Source organism: Trypanosoma equiperdum (genome assembly GCF_001457755.1).
Source record: "Trypanosoma equiperdum strain OVI genome assembly, contig: ctg_935, whole genome shotgun sequence".
Taxonomy (NCBI): Eukaryota; Euglenozoa; class Kinetoplastea; order Trypanosomatida; family Trypanosomatidae; genus Trypanosoma; species Trypanosoma equiperdum.
Genome location: NW_027124904.1, coordinates 1 through 14,347, shown reverse-complemented (window position 1 = coordinate 14,347; position 14,347 = coordinate 1). Strand labels below are relative to the sequence as shown.

The window sequence follows — 14,347 nt, the reverse complement described above, 5'->3', positions numbered from 1 at the left end:
TAGGTGGAAATCGCCGCGACTGTCCTGGCGCTCTCGGTCGCAGCATGGCGACCATGTGCGCAATATTCGCCGACGTTCCGTCATGCAAGTTTCAGAGTATAGGCGGTAGTGAACAAGCGAAAAAAAAAAAGAACAGTGCTGTTAGTGTGAACAGAAAACAAATAAAAATGAAAAGTAATAAAGCGACACGCTGAATAAGTCGCACACAAACATGCATTTACGCATACCATCTACTATATGTGCATATTTGTGTGGTCATGTTGTGAAGGGTGAAAATATATCTAGCCCAGAAGTACGTAGCTCCAGAGTCACTTGGAGGTGCCTGTGTGTGTATGTATGTAGAATACGGAATAATTACTGTTGAATTATTGCAACACGGCATAGTGGGGTGCCAAACGAATCACGCTCGTGCAACACCAACCGCCTTTGTGGTGGCTCCGGCTGCCAATGGGGGCTCGCAACTGCCTGCTCGGGTTGTGGAGAAGTCATCAATGAGGGCAGCACCGCTGATGTTGTCGTGATTGTCTTTCCAGGTGTTGCATGGGGTTGCACCGCTGGGCTGGTGTCATTACGACCGCAGCGGTGAGTCTCATTGCGTGTGCAGAATGTTTCCCGCTCCACCGTTCCACATGGGGTTGAACCGTGGGCAGAAGGTGATGATGTGAGTCCACATGATGCGAGTGAACTCTGAGTGGAGTCCCACATATCCGTTAGTTTGTTCACAACAGCAGTCTCAAAACGGTCGATGGCTTGCATGATAGAATGGGTGTTGGCTGCCGCTTGCTCCATATTATTCTCCAAGAGACGGCAAAAATTGTTCATAACCCGAGCAAGTTCCTCAAGAAGTGCAGTCGCAACCAATGATTCGGACCGCACTTCCGCGCGACGTGATGCAAGAGGCAACCGAAGTTTTTCACGTTGCTCGTTTGAGCGCGGTGCCCACCCATTCTCAGGCACCCCGTGTATCGGCAAGGCAATGACTCCACAAGGTTCATTACTATTTAAGCAGGTCTTGTTGCTTGAGTCCACCACTGTATCCACTGAGCCGGCTACTCCAGAACAATTGTCGTCTCTGTGCCAGTCGTCTGGCCGCAGTCTCTCCACCTGTGCCTCAATCTTCAAAGCAACTGAACGCATGGACTGAATAAACGGCTCGTTCAACGTGATGCCTCTGTGTACGCGCTGTCTGATATCACTCGCAGTTGTGCGAATGAAATCGCATACACCCTGCCGCGCATCCTCCAGAGAGTCAGCAGCACGGTTCAGCGATGACAAACTAGTAACCCTTGCTTCTGCTCTCACTACATCATCCTTGAGAGCTGCCACCTCTAGTTGTGACAGTCGTAATTCCTGAAGAGTCCGCACGTGCTCTTGGCTCAGGCTCACTAACTTTTCGCGTAATCCCTCTAAGTTTTCTGTGGGGTCTTGAATTTGCCTCACACGATACTTCAACATCGCAGATACTTCTCTATCACAACTCTCCACACGACGCTCGGCATTGCGGAGAGCAAGAAGTACAGTGGCATGCCTCGCCTCTATTTCCTCAACGCACACGCATAGCACATCCTTCAGAGCCCGTTTTGTTAATTCATGTTTTCTAGCTTTCTCACGACGTCTCAACTCCAGGGCATCAGCCAGTCTCATCTGCAACGCAGAAGCCGTTAAGAGAGTGGCGTTCGACAAGTTAACGAAAGGTGCAGCCGCACCACCGCTCATCTTTTGTTCGTCGCTACTAATTGATTCCGTCTCCCCGCTGGCTCCGCTGCAATTAATTCCACGAATGCAGCCTTCCCCGTCGGCATTGCTGATTGTACCTCCAGCTGTGGCTGCACCGACGGATCTTAAGGCTTCGTGAAGCCCTTTTAACAGGTCTTCTTTTGTTATTAGTGGTGAGTCATCTTTAGTGCTAGTGGTGGATGTTTCCTCTCTGTCAGTGCGCAGTAGTTCAAGCAACCGCTCGAAGTACAAGTGGTACAACACATGGCCTTCCTCCGCTACAATTAAGCGCTGTCGCAAGACTTCCTCACGTTGCACAGAATTAGCAAGCCGACAACGTTCCACACGTAAAAGTTCCCGAAGTTCATCCGCCTCTTCCACAGCAAAGCGACCAAATATGGAGGAGGATACGCCCCTCTGAATTGGGGGAACGCCACCGTGCGTATGATACGGCAACGTCTCAATTCCTCTAACGCCTACATCATTACATCCATCCGCCGCTGCCGTCGTCCCAACGTTGCATGTCATTTCTGCGAAACTGGCAACAACTGTAGAGGAGCAACTGATGACTGCTTCAGCAGCAGGACAAAAACTAGAAGACACACACAAGTATAAATGAAAGAAACTGAGTACCGTTAAACGGAACGACGCTGCCGGTAACTCCACAATGATTTCTTCCACTCTGTCCTCTAAGGACTCCAGAACAGTCTTTGTTGTTTTGTTTTGTTTTGTTTTGCTCACGCTTCGTTTGATGCAGTACACGCGTGAGGTGTTCTCACCACAACTTTGTTTGTCTATTTATTCCCGTGTCGTCCTTTTCACTTTGCCTTCCCACGTCGCAAAACTGTTAACACTGTTGCTGTGAGTTGCCAGAGGCACTACAATGGACGACCAGCGCCCACTGAATTTGAAGGTCAAAGCCCGGTGCTGTCAGGCAACCCCTCAAACAATAATAATAATTATTAGCAATTCACAAGAGGAGACGCAGGAAAATTTTAAGAGAGGCAACGAAAACACAAACAAAAAACAAAAGAACACAGGAGTGCGAAAGAACTTAAAGAAACGCACAGGAGTTTTTACAGCACAAACTTTATTAGGTACACAGGTTTCTCTCCTTTTTTCCAGTGCTCGACTGTACTCTCTCAGCCCTCTGACACGCGCTAATCAGCATGAAGTCGAAGGAATAGGTGAAGTATCAACAAAATAAAAAGAAGGGTGAAAGAAAAAATAATAATAATAATAATAGGGTCAAAGGTGGTGGTCGAACAGTTGGAATGTGATGTGAAGGAAATATGTGAATCAAAGAAGGAATTAAAAGGCCGGTTGCGACCCGCCACTTAATTTCCCCAACTTTCATCCACCTCCTTTCGGACATTGTCATTCGCTGTAGAAGCGGCATACACGCGAATGCTCTTTTATTAAGTGGATCTCTATAAAAGACTAATGCCGCAGCATTTCGTCTCTAACAAACAGTTACCTCATAATCAATGCATGAGCCATCACAAAAGAGGAAGGTCAGGGGGGAAGAGAAGGAAAGAAGGAAGTGGACAATATCTCACGTCACACACAAAAAGCAAAAAAAAAAGGTGTCAATATTGTTCCGATCATTGCGTCGTTACAAACCACTTTCGTCACATTCCACTCTCCTATTCATTCGCTTCTCTTCCCCTCCACAATTTCATTTGTGTATTCATTCGTTTCGTTTTAATAATGTTACTTCATCACCTTCAATGTGGAACTTTACTGTCTCTCTGTTCCAACAGTGTTTACCTCCACATTATACGATGAACAAAAAAAACTAAAAGTTATGTGTTGTGATCTACTCGTTACCCATTTGAATATGAGCAAACAAATACATGTAAATGTATAAAAGTGTGTGCGTGAATCTATGTTTTTCAGCGCCCGCCAGCGAGGGAGTGAAGGTGCAACATCTCCGCTAAGTGTGCAGTAGATTCTCGCCCCTCCACAACAACTGCGTCCCGTCTAACGAAATCCCGGAGCGGGGGTACAAGAAATTCTTCTGTGTCAGTTACGCAGTCATTCCAACGAACAACGGGAATAAGTGGCGTAAGTCCAGCCGTGATGGGACCCTCGTGAGCGAACACCACAATAAAGGAATGTTCTGCTTGTTGTTGTTGCTGCTGATGTTGCTGCTGTTGTTGTTGTTGCTCTGGAGCAGCAGTAAACCGAGGAATGTAACATGACAGGAGTACAGGCCGCACATCACGTGTGTACTTCCCAAGCCCGCGCTCAACAGTCAAGGTGTAGAGCAGTCTCTCAACTAATACACCGAGACGAAATGGACAACCGAAAGTCTCCAATGCGGTTGATGTGTTCGTCGGGTCGGCAGGTTGTGTATAATGAATCCCTTTGGTGCTTTGCATCATTCCGGGTTGCATTAGTGCACTTGTAGCCGTTGCCACCGACTCATGTAGAGCCTGAGCCTCTTTTACAGCTGCTCCAAATGCTGGAGAATTGGGGTCAGCGTCTATTATGTCGTGGGCGCGCCAGAATTGTTCACGGCGGAACTCCCTCAACTTTTCCTTCATGGTAGTTTCATCCTTCGACGTGGTGTATATGGTGCTTGGTGGCGCGGCCGATAGCAATGCTGTGAACAGTGTGCAAATATCAAACGTAGATACTTCGACACTGTAACCTGTTGTGCGCGCCACGCATTGAATTTGTATCGGGGTTTTAATAAAACTACCCCGCGTGCGCAGCAGTTGCTTGAGTTCGTTACGTACTAGTTGGCATGAGTCTTTTTTCACATCGTCTGGAAGCTCCCGCCATGGTTGTTGGGCAACCTTGGCTGACACACCGCAGCGAGCCAACAGCTGGCGGAGGGTTCCCAAACCCTCTTCCACGCGATGCAGGGAAAGTAGACCAGCAACAACGGGATGGAGCCACATGGCGTTCCACAATGAAAGGTGTCGCAGTAAGAAAAGTTGATCTTCTTCTAAACTAGAGAGCTGCATAGTGTTGCTAGATGAGACCTGTTTGTGGTACCGGTTGACTGTATCATTGGTTAGGTCGTCAAGAAGCCCGTGACGGATGCCTTTGCGCAGCTTCACTTCATTGTGGATTCGACGCATGTCTGTAATATACGTGCCATAATCCACCAGACGACGCTTAAATAAGTCACATACACCCAATGCAGCATGCCACAACACAGGTTCCTTAACACGATTCAACAGTATCGCCAAGTCGTACATCTCTAGCGCACAGCTCTTCCCAGCACACTCCGCAGCATAATACAGTCGTTCCAAATGTGCGGGAACATCTTCTCTCAACCAGTCGAGCCGCTCCTGACTTTGCGAGGGAGTCATCTCATCATCATCACCATACTCGTCGTCATTCTCATCATCGTCGTCGTCGTCGCTACTGCTTGCCTCATCGCTAACTTCATCTTCCTCAACATCCCCTTCAGCATGCTGACGGACTCTTCTACGGTGCATTTGGCGTCTACGGCGGCGTCGGCGACGTGCCTTCTCTTGCTCACGCTGAGTACGAAAGAAATCATCTACTTCCTCGTGAATTTTTTCTTGTCCCCATATCACTAATCGATCGCTGTCGCATGCACGTAAATTTTCCAATAGAAACGGTCGATATGAATCAAGAACCAAAACAATGTGCCGCTGCAAGTCGAAGAAAGAGAATAACGCCACTGAAGCACCAAGTCCAATGAGAAGAAATAATTCATCTACGGGTGCTGCATCGCCAACCTGCAGCTCTGCATCCTGAGCGAGGCTCGTGCGCTGAATAATATCCCGAGCCTCGGCATACTCGGCGATAGGATGGAGGTTGAAGGGAATGAAGCACGCCTTTAGCAGGGACGTGAGGGTGAGGGAGGCGGCAGCCGCATCAGCGTGATACGCGACGAAGAGATGGATAGGTTTACGGGTGATGTGGTAAAAACGATTGATACGATCCCACGGTGAAAGTGTATCAGCCATCAACCGCACGTGCGTCTGGGTACTGTAAATAAGTACAGTCTAATTAACTATATATAAATATATATACCTTGAGGGTGGGGAGAAAGGGTGTATGTCACACCTTACTTCTACCCTCTTTTGAAATTGTGTATATATTTTTTGCTTCTATGCTCTCTAATGATAAGGTTTACACGACTTTCAGCTCCACCTTACTTATACCTATTGTCAAGGGACACTGTGAAACACTCGATAACAGTAAAAGTGAATAAAATAGTCCGAGAAGACACAGTAACAAGGAATGATGGCAGAAAAAAAAAGTTTTAGTAATCACTTATACTCCGCGTCCGCATACGCTAAATTGTGGTTGCTAAGAATGTTGGTGAAGAAGAAAGGGACTTCTCCATCCTTACACGTAAAGTCACCTTAGCACGTAATCACGAGGTCAACAAAAGCTAACCGCACCTCTTCCTCTCATGCAAATGTAACTGCCTCGATTAGACACGCTAACCACCCCTCACTTCAACGGCAGTAGAGGTACCCCTGACATATTGTTTCCTGTACGAGCATAGGTGTCACCTTTAGAACAACTTCGTCAAGTTTGGCCCGACCCGAATCAAGAATCCCCCTCATAACGGGGTCGTCAAAAATGGAAGTATTGATTTCATGGGAGTCAATTCCCCTCCTTTGTTGCTCCTTCAGAACCGCGAGCACAATCTCGTGTCGTCGAAGATGCCACCGGCGCATCACCTGAAACATCGTAGCAGGTACAGTGTTCTTTAATAAGTAATCCCCATCTATACGTGCCATACGAAAGGCTTCCTGCATAGAGGGATCTTCCATAACCAATGAATCACATGCAAGAGATCCGGATGAAAGAACGCATTGTGCCGCTTCCATCCTCCTTATCCACAAAATGACCTCTTCCGTGTCCCAGTGTAATGGGTCCTCACGTGGCAGCTCGGAATCGCCGTGTGGTTCGCCCAACTGGCAGAATACGACCTGTGCGAGTGGCTCAGGAGGGTGCAATGTCCCGCGACGCTGGGGAACGTGCCCTTCATTTACAGTGTTGGCCGGAACGCCTCCCATTTGCTGCTGCTGCTGTTGATCAGAGGAGTATATGTTAACCCCGGTGTCGTGTTCTTGTTCGCATCCACTCCTACGCATGAACTGCGGAAGTGGCACATTGTCTGCATCTTCATCAGCATCATCATTGTCCTCAGCCTCTTCCCCGTCTGCCACTATTTCCGGATCTTCACTTTGGAGACCACAGGCGTTGTCGCAGTCATCTACCTCACTCAAACCTAGCTCCTTGGCTACATATTCATCGTAGCTGGAATAGTTTCTCTCAAGCACCTTCCTTCGCTCCCGCAGCTCCCGCATATGAAGTTCCTCCGCGCCGAGGGGATGTTGTGACGCCATTCCACAATCCTCAGAGCCGGAAGAGGCAGATGATCCGCTTTCATTCATTTTCTTTACGGACAGGCGACCAATCGTCGTAAAGCGAGACCACTCGGGGCCAAAATGAGCCATTCTCACTTCCTCACTGGCTGCAGCGTTAGCGAACGCATCCACATTTATATTACTCCACGCTCCATAGAAACCATCAACAGGATCATCAGATGCTGATTTCTCACCAAAGGGATCATCAGGTGATAAAGAACGGTGCTTCACAGCGCGTTGACTATGGCAAAGTGCGCAATCCCGTGAAGCAACGCTTTGGATATTATAAACGCCATTGCCCCTGTTGAGAGCCGTAAAATTGCGGTCACAACGGAACAGTCGCAAAGTCGCCCACATTCCCCTCATTAGTACCAGCTGAGTTTTTTCTTTTTTTTTTAAACCCCTTCTCTCTACTCACTGGCCCGGTGTTAGCCCTATACTCTTAATCGCCTTCACAAACACATGCACGCGTCTCCTCTCAACGGTATATGGAGGTATTTTGTGTGGTGAGAAAAGGCTGTGCGTTGCAGACGAATTGCAAATAGTTTGAGTGGTTTGACAGCGCACACACACACACACACACACACACACACACACACATTAAGAAGGAGAGGGGGGAAAACAAAGAGAATAAAAGAAATAAGCAAGAAGGATACGTTAAAGAGAAACGAAAAAAAAAAATGACACCCAATTTTTTACATCTATTTCCCACTAGAGTTTAGATGATGCTCAGTCTAATTCATCCACATCCCCTCGTATACAAAATAAAAACAAAGAAAGGCGTATAGTTGTCGCTCATTGGCACTACGTTGACATAATCTTTGTGACCCTACTCACAGACATTTGCACAAACTTCACTCCACTGCTCCTCTCCTCTCCCTGCTACACGAATGAAGGAGAAAAAAAGAAATAAGGAGCTGCGGACCGACGGAAGCGGTCAATGGGAGATTTAAAAAAAAAAATTAACGTAGCACCAGAAACCGTCACTCGAACTTATTAACACCTGCATAAATACAAGTAACAACAACAAGGAGTTCTTTCGTATCCCGAAACAACTTGGAAGGAGACCACATAGAGCATACCCATTTCCCTACCCTCTGGAAAAAAGGAACAGAAGATATCAGTAAAAAATTAAAATATGTAAACATACACAGCTAGGTAGAAATGTTACGGGTTAAAACATTGAGCGGCCGCATGTACCTTTACCCCTTTACCCCCCCCCCAATCAAAGCACGCGCACTCACGGATACCAAAACAGCAGTCTTTTTTTTTTTTAATTTCGTAGTATTGTTGTTTCAGAGCATTTCATAGATTATTCGGCGTCTGGTCTCTTTTGTTCAGTCCTCGGTCGGGAGGAGCTACGCGTGCCCATGATTACCGATATTACGACCATTGCAACCGTCACAGCGGTGCTTCAAAAGAAAACTACAACAACAACAACCATAATATAGATGAAAAAAAGCTTGAGAATTGGCAGACAAGCGAGAGTGAAGAATAATAAGGCGTAGAAGAAAGTGCATGAGCAAAACAAAAAAAAAACGCAAACACCCAATGCCAGTTCGCATTTGGGCAGAGCAGCACAAACACGCCCCTACTCGACTCCACCTTTGACTCTGCCTTCGCTGTAAAAAAAAAAGGTGGTGAAAAAAGAAAAGGTACAAGTGCTTAAATAGCAGTCCATCGTCACGTTGGTTTAGTTAATAACTGAATAGGCGTAGCATATTTTCAGCACTCTTGCCAATTGCATACACGTGTGTTTGCTACGCATCTGGACCCAGCTTTGCGCAGCCCCTTTCCACAAAATATAGCACGACCTATTACAATGCAACGTCATGTGTGCTACATATTAGGTATTCGCATGCGTATGTGCATGTTTACGCATAAGTCGATGTGAAACTTACACTTGCGCGTACTGCCAGTTGAAGTTACAACTTAGTGGTCCTTCCCCCTGGCGTTCCATTTTCCTGCGATGCGTACCCATTAGGGTGAGTGCGCTGAAACTTCCAGGATGTTTCCATGATGGCCTCGAGAGTGTCGTATTTTGGTTTCCAGCCCAGCACCTCCCGTGCCTTATCGCTGGCAGCCACAAGATACGCCGGGTCCCCCTCCCGACGGCCACACTCACGCACCGGAATCGGGTGCCCAGTAGTCTTGCGCGCCACTTCTATAACCTCACGCACGGAGTACCCCCGCGAAGTGCCAAGGTTAAACACAGAGAAGTACTTGGACTTGTCATTCGGTCCCAGTTTCTCCACGTAATCAAGAGCTAATATGTGAGCCGACGCAAGATCACACACGTGAACGTAGTCCCGTACACACGTGCCGTCGGGTGTAGGATAGTCTGTACCAAATATGGGCATTCTCTTGTCAGTTGACGCATCCTCGTGAATTGTTAATCTTTGATCCGGTGCGATGTCGCTCATTACCCTACCCAAGATTATAGGGATTAGATGCGTGGAGCCTTGGTAGTGCTCACCGATATCTCCATCCTCGTGCGCTCCACAGGCATTGAAGTAACGGAGGCAAATGCCTTTAATCCCGTATGCTTCCGCGCAATCCCTTATCATCCTCTCCGCAATAAGTTTCGACTCGCCATATGGACTTTCTGGGCTCTTTTTGGCGTTAATATCGATGGGTTCTGCGTTTGTGGACACGGAGCCCCTTGTTGGGTTGCCAAAAATGGCGGCACTACTGGAGAAGATGATTTTGTCGCACTTGTGTAACAACATCGCTTGAAGCAACCTTAGAATACCAACCACATTGTTGTCATAATACTTTAGTGGATCTCTCACACTCTCACCAACGGCAAGGAAAGCACACATGTGGACAACAGCATCGATAGGACCATGGCGAGTGAAAACGCCGTTAAGGAAGTCTTCGTTACGCACGTCTCCCACCTCCAGTGCGGCGTATCGATCCGCCCACGGCGGCTTCGGTCCATCACTTTGTTGCAACTTTCGCGCTACATTTTCCCTGGTTTCCACATGGTCGCTTTTCCCATGCGTCCCCACAAGCGAGTCAACGATGACAACACTGTGGTTCGTGTCGCGCAAAAGAGCCCGCACGAAGTGGCTTCCAATGTAACCTGCGCCTCCACAAACCAAAACGCGCATGGTAAAGAGGTTCTTTCCCCGTTACTAAATCCTTCTCCCTATATATACTTCTTTATGAAGAAAGGGAGCGTAGGTACCAAACAAGTCAGTTGAACTAGTTGTTTCAATCCCTTCGCGACCACTGCGGTGGATTTATTAACTTTCGACTTCTCCGAAAATAGGGCTTTATGTATGTATATGTATATATTCCCTTTGTCTACTGCTATATCAAAGTCGAGGTATTAATAATGCTAGCAAAGTGAGCATTATAAACAGCAGGAAAACAGTAACCGAAAGTCCACTTCAACAGACATGTACATATGTGCGTATGCACACTAATTCAAAAAATAAGGGACCAAGAAACAGTTCCAAACGGAACAAAGAAAAATTCTGTGAGAAAAGTGTCAACGAATCATGCTACGTACCACCAAATTGAATTGGCTCGCATGTATGCACTTGTCCGCGGTCACACACATTCACATAGTTCCACCACTACAGAATGCAGCAGGAAAAAGTGTACTCGGCCTCATATGGCTTCTCGAGGAAGTTGGAAAAAACACGTGGAAGTACATGCATACGCACAAAAACTCTCGGTTTCACTTTTTCCCACCTACGGAAGGTATGACAAAGTAGTAACTGTTTGGGTGGCGTGCAACAGCCACTTCCCTCGCCGGTAAGGGCCCTGCAAACGCGCCAGAAGCACGAGGGTCAGCAGCATTACCACCCATGCCATCGATGTTTAGTTGTATCAGCGAACTGGGATCACCGTGACAACGCAACACCGCGTTTTTTATATCTCTGTTTATCACACTACTATTTTTCACTCGGGTAAATACCGCATGGACACTGTTGTGCGCATTCACTAGGGTAGCTTCCGTGCAGAGAACGGGTATATGACCAACAAAACGGTCAGCAAGAATCTCCGCAACGCCGCTGAAGTACGTCATACCATTCCCCGTTGACTTGCCAAAGTATGCTACTGCTGATGGGGTAATATCACTCTCATCTGTTGATCCCGAGGTAGTACGAACTCTAATCATAGTATCATTGGCAAATATATGATATTTCGTACTGCAGAAACGTAGAAGCACGGCAGAGTTTGCTACATCACCCGACGAATGCGTGTGCCATACATCGCCAAGGACGGTTGTTGGTGGCGTCCTCACAAAATTACCATCGTTTGTGACAGCGTACACCGCGTTGTGCTCCTCTTCTGCGAAAGTATCAGAACATAGGAGGATCCTGAGTTGTTTCCATGGCCACTCAGAATGCGATGGTCCCCAATCAGAACGTGCTGCAGTAACACAGGGCGCAAACTCAGCAATAAATGGTTGTACATCACTGTCAGCGTCAACAACATGGATAATAGGGTTCACTTTCCGTTGAAGTGCCGAGGTGTTATCCGTCAAAAACTTGAACAACGTCATTACTGTCGAAGCGGTGGTGGTTTGGGGAAGTTTCACTCCCCTTTCCTTCAAATGCGGTAGCACACGCTGCTCGTAGTCCTCTCGCGCCCTCTGCCACAGTTCACACATCTCACGATGGCCGCTCTTCCAGCCATTCATTTGATGTTTCCTACAGCAGTACATTTCCACGCGGCATCTACCACAACGTAACAGTTTGTCACGGCGCCGTTGGCACCATGAACAAACCTCATTGTGTGTTGGTGGGGGCACAGGAGACACATCTCGTGGTAGTGTGTAGTTGCCATCCTTGCATGATATGATGTTCCTCGAGAGGAACTGAAAGGCCGCCGCGGCAGCAGCCCAATCGTGCTCGTTACGTGGTGAAGATTCCAAAACCTCCACATGTGGGGAGGCAATTGGCGTGTCTTTCACTACAGACCCTGTTGGCGTCCGATAAACAACTTTTGGGAAAGAGTAGCTACTGCAGGATCCTTTGCATAGCGGCTCACATGGAAACGTCTCAACTGCTTGCTCCTGCATCGACAAAAAAAATAAGAAACGGTCAATATCGTCGAAGGCAATACCTTCAAGTGGCGTTAGTTGGGCGAAAACTTCACCATCTTCATGCATCATGTCGTCGTAAACGGTATCAAAAGATTTTTCATCACACAGCCGGTCTTGAAGGTAAAGCACTTCACCTCCATCTTGCATTAGGTGAAGCTCCGCTCCTATTGGTTGCGGGGCAAGTGGGCCGGGGTCTAAATTTTCCTCAGATACCTCTTGTTTCTCCACAAAAGGCTTCTGAATGAGAAGGACGTGCCAACGGCCATCTCCTGTCACCGCAGAGGAAGTGTCAGATGATGAAATGGTTGGGAGGGTAAAGGAGGTTACGTGACCCACTCGCTTCTTCAAATTTTCTATCGCCATGCGACGTTCTACCTCTAGAGCAGGGAATGATCCGTCCGCACCGGTCCCGTCACTCGTCATTGCACCTGCTGCTGACACGATGGAGTCACTATTATCAGGTTCACGAAACGATGCTGTATACAGTAAAGGGTGTACTTGCTGAAATGACCTTAGTACCGCGTCGTTTCCCACCTGTGATGGTGCCGATACGTCTACCGCAGCAGGTTCATGTTGCACAGCCCATGCAACGACCTCACCTGCCATCCCAGGTAATCTCCTACCTGAAATGACCTCTGTTATGTGATGTCGCAAAACTGTAAAGGACTGCAGGGCAAGCGGTGCTAACACATGTTCGAGGCGTGTCTTGAATAGAGAAAACGCACGGTCGGAAAAGAGTCCCAGTTTCTCATGAGTATCACCAACAGTCACACACCTCAAGTCAAACGACGCGGGATGAAGCGATGCAGGAACGAAACGAAAGATATCCGCAACCAGTTCCGCACCCTTCGTTTCCCACAGTACCTCCTGGCAACTGTTTTTCATGTTGTAGAGTAACAAACGCCACTGAGAGCTCTCGGTAGAGTCAATGAAAATATCCAACTCTTCTTCATTATCTGAGGTTCCGAACAGCAGTTGGAAAACTGGTGCATACAACACATTTCGCCTCTTGTCCCTGCACCACTGCCGAGGCAATACACTCAGAAGAAACCACCGTCGGTAGCGCTCATTCAACACCTTTCCAAGTGCCTCGGCTTCAGTGCACGCTCTTCCGTCCCGCAGGAACTTCTCCACAACAGCCATTCGATATCAGATCCAAGTTTCCTCGTTCCTTCAGAATGCAAAAAGAAATAAAAAGAACGTTAAGGTATTTGCTATCAGCTTCTCGCATGTGGTGTCACACCTATGCGAAGCGCTGCCAGTAAACAACAAAAAAGAAAAAAAGCGAAGTGGTGGAAACGAAATTGAGAACACTATATCAATTTGCGCTGTGCACCGCCGCTCCACCTGCCGAACCCAAAACAAAACGACATTCGTGGATAATCATGTAATTATGATGGGGGTCACAAGAAAAAATTTAGAGGTCGAATCATTAAAAAAGAACTAAAAAAAGGTAAAGTTTTGTATGTAAATAAAAAAGGAACAGTGGTATCATTAGAGCTAAAAAGACAGGGATGATATTGCCAAAACAATTTACCTCCAAGATGTTACCATTGGGAGACTAATAATGATGTGTACAAACAATACACTCCTCTTTATGCTGCTTCACAGCACAAGAGCTATTCTACGAAACTAAGTACAGTACAGCAAAATTAAAATTATACTTGGAAAAAAAGAACACCATACAGGTACTAACTATTCAAAAGGGAAAACCGATAACAGAACACAAATGTAGTTACCACCATAAAGAGAAAAAGGAATTGAGTAAAACACGAAGTCACATTACAGTACATCGAGGGCACATACCATACAGTCTGAACCTCCTGTTCGTTGCTTTACCTGGTTCCAAAAGTGGTGCTTCTGTGTCTCCAGGATCCGCTGAAGGAGATGATTCGTGCATCCTCCGTCGCTCAGTTTTCAAGGAGTTCAGAGCCTCATCTCTTTCTTTGAGTGCCCAAATATTCTGTCGACGAATTTCTTCCAATGACTCTACAGTCTCCTTCAAAGACGTTGAGAGTGTCACATTCTCATCTTCTGCAGCTTTCAATGCGGCAACCAATTTCTCCTTCTCACACTCGGATGCCGTAATAATTTTCTTATCATCTTCTGCCACCTTCCTCAGTTCTTCCCTCTCATCTTCTGCGGCTTTCAATGCGGCAACCAATTTCTCCTTCTCACACTCGGATGCCGTAATAAT

At 47.1% G+C, this 14,347-nt stretch overlaps 5 protein-coding genes across 5 annotated transcripts; all 5 read right to left on the bottom strand.

Annotated features, from left to right (window-relative positions):
• Positions 1-354: 354 nt before the first annotated feature.
• TEOVI_000457300 (uncharacterized protein) lies at positions 355-2,244 on the bottom strand (the record flags this gene model as incomplete). Its single annotated transcript, XM_067227328.1, has 1 exon — positions 355-2,244. The coding sequence occupies one exon, from the start codon at positions 2,242-2,244 to the stop codon at positions 355-357; it is 1,890 nt and encodes a 629-aa protein (XP_067083429.1).
• Positions 2,245-3,611: 1,367 nt separating this feature from the next.
• Positions 3,612-5,669, bottom strand: TEOVI_000457200 (cell division cycle 45 (CDC45), putative; the record flags this gene model as incomplete). Its single annotated transcript, XM_067227327.1, has 1 exon — positions 3,612-5,669. One exon carries the CDS (start codon positions 5,667-5,669, stop codon positions 3,612-3,614), a length of 2,058 nt encoding a protein of 685 aa, XP_067083428.1.
• Positions 5,670-6,167: 498 nt separating this feature from the next.
• On the bottom strand, positions 6,168-7,454 carry TEOVI_000457100 (uncharacterized protein; the record flags this gene model as incomplete). The annotated part of the gene is made up of 1 exon (XM_067227326.1): positions 6,168-7,454. One exon carries the CDS (start codon positions 7,452-7,454, stop codon positions 6,168-6,170), a length of 1,287 nt encoding a protein of 428 aa, XP_067083427.1.
• Positions 7,455-9,013: 1,559 nt separating this feature from the next.
• On the bottom strand, positions 9,014-10,201 carry TEOVI_000457000 (UDP-galactose 4-epimerase; the record flags this gene model as incomplete). The annotated part of the gene is made up of 1 exon (XM_067227325.1): positions 9,014-10,201. One exon carries the CDS (start codon positions 10,199-10,201, stop codon positions 9,014-9,016), a length of 1,188 nt encoding a protein of 395 aa, XP_067083426.1.
• A 575-nt stretch (positions 10,202-10,776) lies between these two features.
• On the bottom strand, positions 10,777-13,293 carry TEOVI_000456900 (MYND finger containing protein, putative; the record flags this gene model as incomplete). The annotated part of the gene is made up of 1 exon (XM_067227324.1): positions 10,777-13,293. One exon carries the CDS (start codon positions 13,291-13,293, stop codon positions 10,777-10,779), a length of 2,517 nt encoding a protein of 838 aa, XP_067083425.1.
• Positions 13,294-14,347: the final 1,054 nt, after the last annotated feature.